This window comes from Prionailurus viverrinus, chromosome X, assembly GCF_022837055.1.
Source record: "Prionailurus viverrinus isolate Anna chromosome X, UM_Priviv_1.0, whole genome shotgun sequence".
In the NCBI taxonomy this organism is placed as follows: domain Eukaryota; kingdom Metazoa; phylum Chordata; class Mammalia; order Carnivora; family Felidae; genus Prionailurus; species Prionailurus viverrinus.
This window is the reverse complement of record NC_062579.1, coordinates 62882658-62899552: the sequence shown is the minus strand read 5'-3', so window position 1 is coordinate 62899552 and position 16895 is coordinate 62882658. Positions and strand designations below refer to the sequence as shown.

Here is a 16895-nt window from a genome sequence, read left to right as displayed (position 1 = left end):
CACACACACAAAATGATATATGAAAGGACAAAAAAAAGCACATATAAAAGTGCCAAACATAAGCAGTTAACACAAAATGCAAATTAAAGCTGCAATGAGCACGACTAAATATTCACAAGAATGACTAAAATTGAAAAGCCTGATAATACCAAATTTTGGCAATGATGTGGAACAACTAGAAATTTTGTACATTTATTATTGAAATATAAAATATAGCTGTTTGGGAAAAGTTCTGGAAGATTCTTATAAAATTAAACATGCAGGGGTGCCTTGATGGCTCAGTCGGTTAAGCATCTGACTTCAGCTCAGGTCATGATCTCGTGGTTTGTGAGTTCAAGCCCCACATCGAGCTCTGTGCTGACAGCTCAGAGCCTGGAGCCTGCTTTGGATTCTGTGTCTTCTTCTCTCTCTGCCTCTCTCCTACTTGTGTTCGATCTCTCTCTCTCTTTCTCTCTCTCTCTCTCAAAAATATATTAAAAATGTAAAAAAAAATAAAAATAAATAAATAAATAAATAAATAAATAAAATTAATTATGCATATTCACCAGCAATCTTACTCCTAGGTATTTCCAAAGAGAAATGAAAACATATGACCACAAAAAGACTGTAAACAAATCTTTACAAAGCATATAGGATTTTTAGGGCAGGGAAATACTCTATGATGCTATAATGATGGCTACGCACCATTGTACATTTGTCAAAACTCACAGAATGCACAAAACCAAGTGTGAACCATAAGGTAAACTATGGACTTTGTGTGATTGTGATGTATCAATGCAGGTTCATCAATTGTAACAAATGTACCACTCTGGTGGGGGATGTTAATAATGTGGGAGGCTATGCATGTGTGGGGTTAGGGAGTGTATGGGAAATCTCTGTACCTGCATTCTAATTACAAGCTACTCTTACAAGAATTTTCTTACAAAAATCCTGCTATAAAATATGTTCAGAACAACTTTAATCATAGTCTCCTTAAACTGCAGACAATAGTAACATCCATGAAAAGAAGAAAAGCTAAAGTGTGGTATATTCATACAATGGAATTCTACACATCAATATAAAAGGGAAAATCAACTGACACCAAAAATTAACATTGAACCTTTATGCTGAGTGAAAAATAAATCTTGTAAAAAAGTGTATAATATACAATTCCACTTACATGAATTTGCAGAATTGTCAAAACTAATCTGAGTTGGGAAAAACTGGGGAAGATGGCAGTGTAGGAGGATTCTGGGCTCACCTCATACTGAAGATCACTTAGATTCCACCCATATCTACCTAAATAACCCAGAAAACCGCCAGACTAGCAGAACAGACTCTCCGGAACCAAGAGTAGACAAGACATTCACGGAAGAGGGTAGGAAGGGCAAAGAGGCAGTCAATGCTACACAGACTGGTGGGAGGGAGCTGGGGCAGTGGAGGGGCTGGCTATCCCAGCAAGGCAGAGTCCCCAAAGTCTGGTTTGCAAAAGCAGAGGAGCCAGACTGTGTGAGTTCTAACAGCCAGCGGGACTTAACATCTGGAATGTTAAAAGTCAACAGCTCTGCTCTCAGAGAGTGGGGAGGGCAAGAGGACACTGGGATGGAGAGTTGTTGAGCCCTGGAAGACAGAGCTCAGCTTGGCGGGGAAACAAAGGCACTGGCAAGCACCATTTCCCTCTCCCATTCCCCAGCTGAAATTTGAAAGGGAACCAGTTGCCTTCACCAAACATGCTTGCACCACACAAATGCCCAAAGTTGTCTTTCTGTGGATCCATCCCTCTGATGGACCTGCCTCCCTCCAAGTGCTGCATGGCCCCTCCCGCAGGGGACCACCAATGGCAAAGCGGGCTAAGCCTGCCCATCCGGCCTATCCCGCCCCTGTGCACCTTGTGGATCTGCCCTTCTAATACGCCCTTGGCCAGATCCCATCGAAGCAGCACCACAAGCCTGGCAGTGTCCAAGTAGCCCAGACAGGGGCCACACCACTCCACAGTGAGGCCTGCCCCTGGGAGAGGGGAAGATGAGGTACACACCAGTCTGACTATGGCCCTAGTGGTGGGCTGGGGGAAGACATCAGGTCAGACTGTGGCTCTGCCCACCAACACAAGTTACTCTGGACAGCACAAGGGAAGTGCCCTGCAGGTAGGAGCTACCACAGGGACTACCCAAAATGATGAAATGGAAGAATTCTCCTCAAAACAAACTCCAGGAAGTAGTGACTGCTAACGAATTAATCAAAACTGATTTAAGCAATATAATGGAAACAGAATTTAGAATGATAGTCACAAAATTAATCACTGGGTTTGAAAAAAGCATAGAGGACAGCAGAGAATCTATTGCTACAGAGATCAAAGGACTAGGAAATAGTCATGAGGAGCTAAAAAAAGCTATAAATTAGGTGCAAAATAAAATGGAGGCGGCCATAGCAATAATTGAAGAGACAGAGGAGAGAATAGGTTGAATTAGAGATAAAATTATGCAAAAAAGAGGAAGCTGAGATAAAGAGAGAAAAAAAATTCAGGATCATGAGGGGATAATTAGAGAACTAAGTGATGAAATCAAATGGAACAATATCCGAATCATAGGAATTCCAGAAGAAGAAGAGAGAGAGAAACGGGCTGAAGGTGTACTTGAACAAATCATAGCTGTGAACTTCCTGACCTGGGAAAGGAAAAAGGCATTGAAATCCAAGAGGCACAGAGAACTCCCTTCAGACGTAACTTGAATTGATCTTCTGCAGGACATATCATAGTGAAACTGGCAAAATACAAGGATAAAGAGAAAATTCTGAAAGCAGCTAGGGATAAACATGCTCTAGCATATAAAGGGAGACCGATAAGACTAGTGGCAGACTTATCTACTGAAACTTGGAAGGTCAGAAAGGAATGGCAGAAATCTTCAATGTGTTGAACAGAATAAATATGAGGTCAAGAATCCTTTCTCCAGCAAGTCTGTAATTCAGAATAGAAAGAGATAAAGGTTTTCCCAAACAAACAAAAAATGAAGTAATTCATCACCACTAAACCAGCCCTACAAGAGATCCTAAGGGGAACTCTGAGAGTGAAATGTCACAAGGACCACAAAGTACCAGAGACATAACTACAAGCAGGAAACCTACAGATATCACAATGACTCTAAACCCATATTTTTCAATAATAACACTGAAAGTAAATGGACTAAATGCTCCAAAAAAAAAGACACAGGGTCAGAATGGATGAAAAAAACAAGACCCATCTATTAGCTGTCTACAAGAGACTCATTTTAGATCTGAGGACACCTTCAGATTGATAGTGAGGGGATGGAGAACTATCTATCATGCTACTGGAAGTCAAAAGAAAGCTGGAGTAGCCATACTTATATCAGACAAACTAGACTTTCAATTAAAGGTTGTAACAAGAGGGGCGCCTGGTTGGCGCAGTTGGTTAAGCGTCCGACTTCAGCCAGGTCACGATCTCATGGTCCGTGAGTTCGAGCCCCGCGTCAGGCTCTGGGCTGATGGCTCAGAGCCTGGAGCCTGCTTCCGATTCTGTGTCTCCCTCTCTCTGCCCCTCCCCCGTTCATGCTCTGTCTCTCTCTGTCCCAAAAATAAATAAATGTTGAAAAAAATTTTTTTTAAAGGTTGTAACAAGAGATGAAGAAGGGCATTATATAATAATTACAAGTCTATCCATCAGGAGGAGCTAACAATTACAAATGTCTATGTGCTGAATATGGGAGCCCCCAAATATATAAAACAATTAATCACAACCATAAGCAACCTTATTGATGAGAATGTGATAATTGCAGGGGAATTTAATATCCCACTTACAACAATGGATAGATCATCTAGACACAGGATCAATAAAGAAACAAGGGCCCTGAGTGATACATTGGATCAGATGGACTTGACAGACATATTTAGAACTCTGCATCCCAAAGAGACAGAATATACTTTCTTCTCAAGTGCACATGGAACCTTCTCCAAGATAGATCACATACTGGGTCACAAAACAGCCTTTCATTAGTATAAAATAATTGAGATCATACCATGCACACTTTCAGACCATAATGCTATGACACTTGAAATCAACCATAGGAAAATGTCTGGAAAACCTCCAAAAGCATGGAAGTTAAAGAACACCCTACTAAAGAATGAATGGATCAACCAGGCAATTAGAGAAGAAATTAACAAATACATGGAAACATATGAAAATGAAAATACAACAATCCAAATGCTTTGGGATGCTGTGAAGGCAGTCCTGAGAGGAAAATACATTGCAATGCAGGCCTATCTCAAGAAACAAGAAAAATCTCAGATACAAAATCTAACAGCACACCTAAAGGAAATAGAAGCAGAACAGCAAAGACACCCCAAACCCAGAAGAGGAGAAATAATATCAGAGCAGAAATGAACAATATAGAATTTAAAAAACTTGTAGAGCAGATCAACGAAACCAAGAGTTGTTTTTTTGAAAAAATAAACAAAATTGATAAACCTCTAGCCAGGCTTCTTAAAAAGAAAAGGGATATGACCCAAATAGATAAAATCACCAATGAAAATGGAATTATGACAACCAATCGCTCAGAAATACAAGCAATTATTAAGGAATACTATGAAAAATTATATTTCAACAAACTAGACAACCTGGAAGCAATGGACACATTCCTAAGCACCCACCCACTTCCAAAACTCAAACAGGAAGAAATGGAAAACTTGAACGGACTCAAAACCTGTGAAGAAATTGAATCAGTTATCAAAAATCTCCCAAAGAATAAGAGTCCAGGACCAGATGGCTTCCCTGGGTAATGCTACCACACATTTAATACAGAGACAATACCTATCCTTCTCAAGCTGTTCCAAAAAATAGAAAGGGAAGGAAAACTTCCAGACTCATTCTATGAATCCAGCATTACTTTGATTCCCAAACCAGATAGAGACCCACCAAAAAAAAGGACTACAGGCCAATATCCCTGATGAAAATGGATGCAAAAATTCTCAACAAGATACTAGCATATCTAATTAAACAGCACTCAAAAAGAATTATTAAACTATGATTAAGTGGGATTCATTCCTGGGCTGCAGGGATGGTTCAACATTCACAAATCAATAAATGTCATACATCACATTAAGAAAATGAAAGATAAGAACCATATGATCCTGTCAATCAATGCAGAAAAAGCATTTGACAACATTCTGCATCCTTTCTTCATAAAAACCCTTGAGAAAATCGAGATAGAAGGAACATACTTAAACATCAAAAAAGCCATTTATGAAAAGCCCAAAGCTAATATCATCCTCAATGGGGGAAAAATGAAAGCTTTTTCCCTGAAATCAGGAACATGACAGGGATGTCTGCTCTCACCACTGTTGTTTAACATAGTGGCAGAAGTTCTAGTATCAGCAATCAGACAACAAAAGGAAATCAAAGGCATCAAAATTGGCAATGATGAAGTTAAGCTTTTACTTTTTGCAGATGACATGATATTATACACGGAAAACCCGATAGACTACACCAAAAGTCTGCTAAAACTGATACATGAATTCAGCAAAGTTGCAGGATACAAAATCAATGTACAGAAATCAGTTGCATTCTTATACACTAACAATGAAGCAACAGAAAGACAAATAAAGAAACTGATCCCATTCACAATTGCACCAAGAAGCATAAAATACCTAGGAATAAACCTAACCAAAGATGTAAAAGATCTGTATGCTGAAAACTATAGAAAGCTTATGAAGGAAATTGAATAAGATATAAAGAAATGGAAAAACAGTCCGTGCTCATGGATTGGAAGAATAAATATTGTTAAAATGTCAGTACTATCCAAAGCTATCTACACATTCAATGCAATCCCAATCAAAATTCAACCAGCCTTCTCCTCGAAGCTAGAACAAGCAATCCTAAAATTTGTATGGAACCACAAAAGACCCCAAGTAGCCCAAGTAATATTGAAGAAGACCAAAGCAGGAGGCGTCACAATTCCAGACTTTAGCCTCTACTAAAAAGCTGTAATCATCATGACAGCATGGTATTGGCACAAAAACAGACACATAGACCAATGGAATAGAATAGAAACCCCAGAACTAGACCCATAAACGTATGGCCAACTCATCTTTGACAAAGCAGGAAAGAATATCCAATGGAAAAAAGACAGTCTCTTTAATAAATGGTGCTGGGAGAACTGGACAGCAATATGCAGAAGAATGGAACTAGTACATTTTCTCACATCATTCACAAAAATAAACCTAAAATGGATAAAGTATTGAATATGAGACAGGAAAACATGAAAACCCTAGAGGAGAAAGCAGGAAAATACCTCTCTGACCTTCCCGCAGTATTTTCTTTATTGACACATATCCAAACGCAAGGGAATCAAAAGCAAAAATGAACTACTGGGACCTTATGAAGATAAAAACTTCTGCACTACAAAGGAAACAATCAACAAAAATAAAAGGCAATGGATGGAATGGGAAAAGATATTTGCAAATGTCATATCAGACAAAAGGCTAGTATCCAAAATCTGTAAAGAACTCACCAAACTTCACACCTGAAAAACAAATAATCCAGTGAAGAAATGGGCAGAAAACATGAATAGACACTTCTCTAAAGAAGACATCCAGATGGCCAACAGGCACATGAAAAGATGCTCAACGTCACTCCTCATCAGGGAAATGCAAATCAAAACCACACTCAGATACCACTTAATTCCAGTCAGAGTGGCTAAAATGAACAAATCAGGAGACTATAGATGCTGGCAAGGTTGTTGAGAAACGGGAACCCTCTTGCACTGTTGGTGGGAATGCAAACTGGTGCAGCTGCTCTGGAAAACAGTGTGGAGGTTCCTCAAAAAATTAAAAATAGATCTACCTGATGACCCAGCAATAGCACTACTAGGAATTTACCCAAAGGATACTGCTGTTCTGATTGCATAGGGGCACTTTTACCCCAGTGTTTATAGCAGCACTCTCAACAATAGCCAAATTATGGAAAGAGCCTAAATGTCCTTCAACTGAATAATGGATAAAGAAATTGTGGTTTATATACACAATGGAATACTACTTGGCAATGAGAAACAATGAAATATGGCCTTTTGTAGCAACGTGGATGGAACTGGAGAGTGTTATGCTAAGTGAAATAGTTCATAGAGAAAAAGACAGATACCATATGCTTTCACTCTTATGTGGATCCTGAGAAACTTAACAAAAGACTATAGGGGAGGGTATGGAAAAAAAATTAGAGAGGGAGGGAGCCAAAACATATGGGACCCTTAAAAACTGAGAATAAAATGAGGGTTGATGGGGCGTGGGAGAGAGGACAAAGTGGATGATGGGCATGGAGAAGGGCACCTGTTGGGATGAGCACTGGGTGTTGTATGGAAACCAATTTGACAATAAATTTCATATTAAAAAATAAATAAATAAAATTACACATTTTCCAACTAATTCATAGCTTATTTTTGTCTCAAATTTTAGAATACTATCATTAATTTTAATTTAACATATTTAATTTTCCTTATTTCATCCATTTTTTTGTGTGTGACACAAAGGGAAAATAAAATATACTTAAACATTCAGTATATATGTATGTCCCTATGTTTTACACAGAGTACTAAAGAAAATATAATTATTTAGCACTCAGGTATCAAAAAGTATGTATATGTGAAATATTTTATTGTATAAAAAAACTTAGAAGGCCACTTACCACATCTATCATATCTGATTCCATTTCATGGCTGAGGTAAGACTACAAGGAAAAGTAATAAAGGAATTAGTGTTGAATTTTTCATATAAATCTCTTATTATTTTACAGGTACAGAGTAAAGTATTGAATGATAACATTTAATGTGTTTCAAATAATCTATTTCCAGGTTATAGAAAGACATCTTTCAGAATCTGAGGAAATAGCACCAATCTGAAAGCTTCTTTTAACAGATGGCTTTTTTCAATTTATATTTATTGTAATTATGATAATTTGGATTTTTTCTACCATCTTATTTTGTCTTCTATGTACCCAATTTTTGTGTCCTTTCATCCATCTTCTCTGCATTCTATTAATTTTTTTCTTAATTTTCTACTCTATTGGTCATGACATAATACATTCTATGCATGTACCTGAACCTAAGTTTTAAAATGCATAGAAAATAATCTAATCAATACCTATATCCTCCTCTGATCACTAAAACGACTTTAAAACCTTTATACTCTAATCTCCTCTCTTCCACCTTTTATATTATCATGGTCCAATATTTCAGTTCCATATATTAAACTGGCAAAATTAGTCTTAACTCTCAAATATTATAAAATGAATGATATGTTTTATCATTTTCCTGCCAGAGTTTCTTTTTAAGAAATTTGTTTATTTATATTACAACAGATAACATACAAGTGCCATATATATATAAATATATATATATATACATACACACACACATATATATGTATATATATGATATCTTTACATATGTACATACCTGCATAATCACAACAAAATTATGAATATAGAAACTATCCAGCATTTCATAAGGTTCTCTTATGCTCCTTTCCAGTCTATACTCTAAGTGGTAAGCAATATTCTATTGCATAATCAATCATTTTTGTCTACTTCAAAGCTCATAGAAATGAAAACATATAGCACAATTCCTTTGTCTCTGGCTTTTTTTTTTTTAGTCTTTATATTATCCCTAAGAGTCATGTAGGATGAACATCTCTTGATTTTTTTAAGTTTTCATTTCAATTCCAGTTAGTTAACAGACAGTGTAATATTAGTTTCAGTTCTACAATTTAGTGATTCAACACTCACATACAACACCCTGTGCTCATCACAAGGGCACACCTTAATCCCAATAACCTAATTTAACTTATCTTCCTACCCACCTCCTATCTGGTAACAGTTTTTTCTCTAATGTTAAGGGTCCACTTCTTGGCTTCTCTCTCTCTCTCCTTTTTTCCCTATGCTCATTTGTTTTGTTTCCGAAATTCCACATATGAGTGAAATCCTATAGTACTTGTCTTTCCCCGACTGCCTTATTTTGCTTAACATAATGCTCTATAGCTCCATAAACATTGTTGCAAATGGTAATATTTCATTTTTTTGTGGCTGGGTAATATTCCATTCTATATCTATACCAACTCCTATTCCATTGTATATCTATACCAACTCCTCTTTATCCATTCATCAGTCAATGGACATTTGGGCTCTTCCCATAATTTGGCTATTGTAGATAATGCTGTTCTAAACATCAGGGTATATGTATCCATTTGAATCTGTATTTTTGTATCCTTTAAGTAAGTACCTAGTAATGCAATTGCTGGATCACAGGGTAAATTCTATTTTTAACTTTTTCAGGAACCTCCGTACTGTTTTCTAGAGTGGCTGCACAAGTTTGCATTCCCATCAATAGTTCAACAGGGTTATCCTTTCTCCACATCCTCACCAACATGTGTTCTTTCTTCTGTTGTGAATTTTAACCATCCTGACAGGTGTGAGGTGATATCTTCTTGTAGTTTTGATTTGTTATTTCCCTGATAACCAAAGATGTTTATCATCTTTTCATGTGTCTGTTGGCCATCTGAATGTCTTCTTTGGAAAAATGTCTATTCATGTCTTCTACCCATTTTTAATTGGATTATTCATTTTTTGGGTGTTAAGTTTTATAAGTTTATATATTATGAATATTATTCCTTTATCAGGTATGCCATTTTCAAATACTTTCTCCCATTTTGTAGGTTGCCTTTTAGTTTTGTTGATTATTTCCTTCGCTGTGCAGAAGTTTTTTATTTTGATGAAGTCCCAATAGTTTATTTTTACATTTGTTTCCCTTGCCTCAGGACACATATCTTGTAAGAAGTTGCTATGGCCAAATATCAAAGAGGTTACTCTCTGTATTCTTTAGGATGTTAATGGTTTCCTGTCTCACATTTAGGTCTTTCACCCATTTTGAATCTATTTTTGGGTATGGTGTAAGAAAGTGGTCTAGCTTCATTCTTTTACATGTTGCTGTCCAGTTTTCCCAACACCTTTTTTTGAAAAGACATTCTTTTTCCCATTGGATATTCTTCCCTCCTGCTTGTCAAAGATTAACTGAACATATAGTTATAGTTTCATTTCTGGGTTTTCTATTCTGTTCCATTGATCTATGTGCCTATTTTTCTGTCATTACCATACGGTTTTGATCACTGCGGATTTGTAATATAATTTGAAGTCTGGAATTGTGATGCCTCCGGATTTGCTTTTCATATTCAAGTTTCTTGTGGGTCTTCAGGATCTTTATGGTTCCATACAAGTTTTAGGATTGTTTGTTCTTGCTCTGTGCAAAATGCTGGTGGTATTGTGATAGGGATTACATTAAATGTGGAGATTACTTTGGGTAATATAGACATTTTAACAATATTTGTTCTTCCAATCCATGAGCACAGAATATCTTCCCATTTCTCTGTGTCATGTTAAATTTATTTCATCAGCATTTTCTACTTTTCAGTAATACAGCACTTTCACCTCTTTGGTTGAACACCACTTAGTATCAGTTCTACATGTTACATATTTTCCATCTTTTCAATTTCTATCTTCTGTATCCACATATGTAAAGTGTACCTCTTATGAACATAATTTAGGTCTACTTTTAATACATTCTTAAAATATTTGTCTTTTAAATGGTTTGTTAAACTATTTACATTTAAGGTAATTGCTGATATAATTGTGTTTATATCAATAAGTTTTATAGCATTTGTTTGGTCTGTATTTTATCTGTTATTTGTTTCTTTATTCCAATTTCTTGGAGGATTGTTTTGGGATTAATTATTGCACTATTCCATTTTTCTCATATATAATGTTTTGACTTATTCTATCTTTTTTTTAAATTTGAGGATAATTTACACACAATGTTACATTAATTATGTTAGTTACAGAAACAAATAATGTTTCCTTTAATATTATTTCCATCCTTATTGTAGTGTAAGCTTGTCAAGTGTGGTTTGGGAAACTGTGTGTCTTCAAGATCTTTCAGGGGTACATTAGGTCAAAATTATTTTCATAATAATGAGAGTATTTGACTTATTTGCTTTCCTTACTCATTAGTATAGAATGGGGCACTCCAGAGTTTTATGCCATGTAATATGACAACATATTAAATGCAGAATATGAATATTGAACTATCTTCTATTAAATCATAATTAAAAGGGTTTGAAAAATATACAAAATATAATTCTTATTTTTTTGTTTTAGAAATACTTATTTTTTAAAAACACGATCCTTATTTTAACAAGTAATGGGTCTATTACAACATTAAAAATAATATGTTTAACAGTTTATTAGTGTGAATTTTTTTCTAAATATATTTTATTTTTTATTAATTTTTTAATTTTAATTCCAGTATAGCTAACATACAATGTTATATTAGTTCCATGTTTACAATATAATGATTAAACAATTCTATCTATCATAACTCAGTGCTCATCATAAGTATACTCTTAATCTCCTTCATCTATTTCACCCATCACCAACCTCCTCTTTGATAAGCTTTATTATAAATGAATATCCTCCATTAGTTATTATTTTCAGCAAGAGCATTTTTTACTTGAATCATAATTCTTAATACACAGTTCTAAAATATATATATAAAACATTCCATCCAAGAAAAACAGAATACACATTTTCTTCAAGTATACACAGAAGAATCCCCTGATTAAATCACATAAACAGGAAATAACAAATATTACAATTTTAAGAAGGCTATAATCTTGTCAAGTATATTTTTCAACCACAATGGTACAAAATTAAATATCAACAATAAACAAAGCTGGAAAAACTACAATGTAAATATTAAATATATAATATGTATATATTAAACAACAAACTACTGTACAAGCAAGAAGCCAAATAACAAATCAAACAGCAAATCAAAATATGTCTCAAAACAAAGAAGAAAGGAAACACAGTATTCCAAAACTTATGTAGTGCAGCAAAAGCAAATGGTAGAGTGAAATTTATGCTGTAAATGATTACATTAAGAAAAATAGTTCAATTAAACAACTTATCATTACACCACCAGGAACTAGAAAAAGAAGAAAGCTAGCTGAGATTTATAGAGGAAAGAAATAACAAAGAAAAATGAGAAATATGAATGAAGTCATATGGTATTTGTCTTTATCTGACTGACTTATTTCACTTAGCATAATCCACTTTAGCTCCATCCATGTTGTTGCAAATGGCAAGATATCATCCTTTTTGATATCTGAGTAATATTCCATTATATATATACCTATCTTCATCCATTCATCAGTCGATGGACATGTGGACTCTCTCCATAATTTGGCTATTGTTGGTAATGTTGCTATAAACATTGGGGTGCATGTGCCCCTTTGAATCAGTATTTTTGTATGCTTTGTTTAAATACCTAGTAGTGTAATTGCTGGGTCATAGGGTAGTTCTATTTTTAACTCTTTGAGGAACCTCCATACTGTTTTTCAGAGTGGCTGCAGCAGTTTGCATCCTCACCAACAGTGTAAGAGGGTTCAACTTTTTCTGCATCCTGGCCAACATCTGTTGTTTCTTGTGTTGCTAATTTTAGCCATCCTGACAGGTGTGAAGTGGTTTAAGAAATAAAACAAATGAACATAGAGGAAGGGGAAAAAGGAGAGAAAGAGGGAAGCAAACCATGAGAGACTCTTAAGTATAAAGAACAAACTGAGGGTTGATGGAGGGAGGTGGTCAGGAGATGGGCTAATGGTTGATGGTTAAAGAGATCACATGCTGTGATGAGCACTGGGTGTTGTATGTAAATGATGGATCACTAAATTCTACACCTGAGACCAATTTTCCCATATATGTTAACTAAAATATAAATAAAAACTTTAAATAAAAAAGAAAAATCAGAAATCAATATGAGACCAGAATAAATAATAACATAATACATTATCTAAGAAAAAAAGAGAAGATTCAAAAACAAAAATGAGAAATGAAAGAGAAACAATTCAACAGATAATCACAGAAATACACAGTGTGAGAACAGATTACTATAAACAATTACATACTAAAAACATCAGATAACTTAGGAAAAAGAAAACACAGGTAACTCCTAAAGACACACAAGTTACCAAGATTGAATCATGAATCTTGAATCCAAGAAATGGGAAATCCTAGATCAATAACAGAAATGAAGTTTGCATTATGAATCAAAAACTCCCAGCACAGAAAAGCCCAAGACCATATGGTTTCATTGTTGAATTCTACCAAATATTTTAAAAATAATAATTAATGACAATCTTTATCAAAACTATACAAATAATGGAATATAGGGAACACATTCAAAATCATTCCAAGTGGCCAGTACTACCCTGATATCAAAGCAGGATAAAAATAATACAAGAGAAATAGAGTCTAGTTTTATGATATAAGTATTTCTACTTCAACTTTCTTGTGACATCCATTTGCATGATAAATGTATCTCCCCCCGCAATTTTCAAACTGCAGGTGTCTTTAAGTGTAAAATGAGTCTCTTGCAGGCAGCATATACATGGATTTTTTTAAAATCAATTCTGACATCCTATGTCTTTTGATTGGAGCATTTAGTCCATTTACATTCAAAGTAATTATTGATAGATATGCATTTATTTTCATTTTATTACCTGTTTTGCCATCTAGAGATTTTCTCTGACATTTTCTCATCTTTTTTACTTTTGGTCTCTCTTTCAACTCAAAGAATCCTCTTTAATATTTCTTGCAGGGCTGGTTTAGTGGTCATGAACTCTTTTTAGTTTTGTTTGTCTGGGAACTCTTTTTATCTCTTCTTATATTCTGAATTATAGTCTTGCTGGATAGAGTCTTCTTGGGTGCAGATTTTCCGAATTTATCACATTGAATATACTGTGCCATTTCCTTCTGGCTTGCCAAATGTCTGTTGAGAAATCTTCAGCTAGCCTTATTGGTTTTCCCTTGTAAATTAAGAACTACTTTTGTCTTGCTCCTTTTAAGATTTTTTCTTTATCACTATATTTTCAAAATTAATTGCAATATGTCTTGGTGTTGGACTTTTGTTTATTTTGAAGGGAGTTTGTGCCTTCTAGGTCTGAATGTCTGTCTCCTTCCCCAAATCAGAGAAGCTTTCTTCAATAATTTCTTAAAATTTTTTCTGCCCTCTTTTCTCTCTCTTCTTCTTCTGGGACTCCTATAGTATGAATGTTATCATGTTTGATGAAATCACTGAATTCCTAAAGTTTATTAGGCTGTATAATTCTTCTGTGCTCCAGTGGGACCACACTTTTCAGTCAAGCTTGCCTTAGTACCAGTGTGATGGGCCCCTCCCCTAGAAGACCAGCACAAACAACATCCACACCATTTCTCATGACCAGAGATTTATTCAGGACCTCAATTCTGTTGGAGTTGGTGTCAGTTCTCATTTCACAAGGAGACCAGAGCACACCTAGTTAAAACTCACCACATTCATGCCAGGGACCAAACACTGGCTATAGCAGGCAAGAAGAGCCTCTGCAGACAACTGGCCTGAAGGATATAGCATCCAATCTACAACAGCAGAGTGCATGCAGCACACACTGGAGACACTCCCTGAAGTGCCAGGCCTTGGTCACTATATGACCTCTTCTTTGTAAGGCCATTACTTTAAGCAGCAGGAGTCTCATTGCAGTCTAAAATAATTTTAAAGGTGGGGCACCTGGGTGGCTCAGTCGGTTGAGCATCTGACTTTGGCTCAGGTCATGATCTTGCGGTTTGTGAGTTTGAGCCCCACGTCGGGCTCTGTGCTGACAGCTCAGTGCCTGGAGCCTGTTTCAGATTGTGTGTCTCCCTCTCTCTCTGCTCCTCCCCCACTCACACTCTGTCTCTCTCTCACAAATAAATAAAAGCATTTAAAAAAAATAAAATATTTTTTAAAGGTATAAATATTTCTCAGACCAAAAAATTTAATGTCTTGCACTAGAAATTAAAATATGTGTCTGATTTATTTCAGTGCAAATTAAATTAGTAATTTCACTGCTTCTTAAGTAATGCCTAGCATTTCACTAAAGGGCTGCATCCTTGTAATTTTTTACTATTATAAATGTTATACCATTTATAAAACATTGATAGTTGTTTTTATTTTATACAGACGGTATTCATTTATATCCTACAAACACATTTACCATTTCTGGGACTATTCATTACTTATTTCAAGTTTTTACTTTCATCTGAGATAATCCTCCTTTAGGTAGAAAAACTTCACTAATCCTAGTGCAAGTCTCTTGTAACAAATTCTTTCAGCATTTATTCTTATTAAAATATTTTCATTTTGCCCTCATTTTTTTCAAGTGTTTGTTTAAATTCTAGTTAGTTAACATATATGATAAAATCGGCTTCAGGCGTAGAATTTAGTGATTTATCACTTACATATATCTCCCAGTGCTAATCACAACACATACCCTCCTTAATACCTAACACCCAGTTAGCCCACGCCCCACCCACTTCCCTACATCAACCTTCAGTTTGTTCTCTACAGTTAAGAGTCTCTTATGGTTTGCTTCCCTCTCAATCTCTTTTTGTTTCTTCCCATATGTTCATCTGTTTTCTTTTTTTTTTATTTTTTTTTTATTTTTTAAAATTTACATCGAAATTAGTTAGCATACAGTGCAACAATGATTTCAGGAGTAGATTCCTTAGTGCCTCTTACCCATTTAGCCCATCCCCCCTCCCACAATCCCTCCAGCAACCCTCAATTTGTTGTCCATATTTATGAGTCTCTTCTGTTTTGTCCCCCTCCATGTTTTTATATTATTTTTGTTTCCCTTCCTTTATGTTCACCTGTTTTGTCTCTTAAAGTCCTCATATGAGTGAAGTCATATGATTTTTGTCTTTCTCTGACTAATTTCACTTAACACAATACCCTCCAGTTCCATCCACATATGACGTGATACTCTATATGGAAAACTCAAAATATTCCACCAAAAAAACTGCTAGAACTGATTCATGAATTCAGCAAAGTTTCAGGATATAAAATCAATGCACAGAAATCGGTTGCATTCCTACACACCAATAATGAAGCAAAAGAAAGTGAAATCAAGGAATCAATCCCATTTACAGTTGCACAAAAAAACATAAAATATCTAGGAGTAAATCTAACCAAAGAGGTGAAAAATGTATACACTGAAAACTATAGAAAGCTTATGAAAGAAATTGAAGATGACAGAAAAAAAATGGAAAAAGATAACATGCTCCTGGATAGGAAGAACAAATATTGTTAAAATATCGATACTACCCAAAGCAATCCACATATTCAATGCAATCCCTATCAAAGTAACACAGCATTCTTCACAGAGCTAGAACAAATAATCCTAAAATTTGTATGGAACCTGAAAAGACCACAAATAGCCAAAGCAATCTTGAAAAAGAAAACCAAAGCAGGAGGCATCACAATCCCGGACTTCAAGCTATACTACAAAGCTGTAATCATCAAGACAGTATGGTACTGGTACAAGAGCAGACAGATCAATGGAACAGAATAGAGAACCCAGAAATGGATCCACAAATGTATGGCCAACTAGTCTTTGACAAAGCAGGAAAGAATATCCAATGGAATAAAGACACTCTCTTCAGCAACTGGTGCTGGGAAACTGGACAGTGACATGCAGAAGAATGAACCTGGACCACTTTCTTACACCATACACAAAAATAAACTCAAAATGGATGAAAGACCTCAATGTAAGACAGGAAGCCATCAAAATCCTCGAGGAGAAAGCAGGCAAAAACCTCTTTGATCTTGGCCTCAGCAACTTCTTACTGAACATGTCTCCGGAGGCAAGGGAAATAAAAGCAAAAATGAACTATTGGGACCTCATCAAAATAAAAAGCTTCTGCACAGCGAAGGAAACAATCAGCAAAACTAAAAGGCAACCGACAGAATAGGAGAATATATTTGCTGTGTAGAATATAAATTGGCATGGACTTTCGC

At 35.5% G+C, this 16895-nt stretch overlaps 1 protein-coding gene across 3 annotated transcripts in view; it reads right to left on the bottom strand.

Annotated features, from left to right (window-relative positions):
• Nucleotides 1-16895, bottom strand: part of LOC125157828 (uncharacterized) — a 412592-nt gene that overhangs the window by 166527 nt on the left and 229170 nt on the right. For all 3 annotated transcript variants that reach the window (XM_047844867.1, XM_047844868.1, XM_047844869.1), the window contains one exon: nt 7664-7705. In XM_047844867.1, the coding sequence (XP_047700823.1) occupies nt 7664-7705 (42 nt within the window). The remainder of the gene's footprint in view (nt 1-7663; nt 7706-16895) is intronic.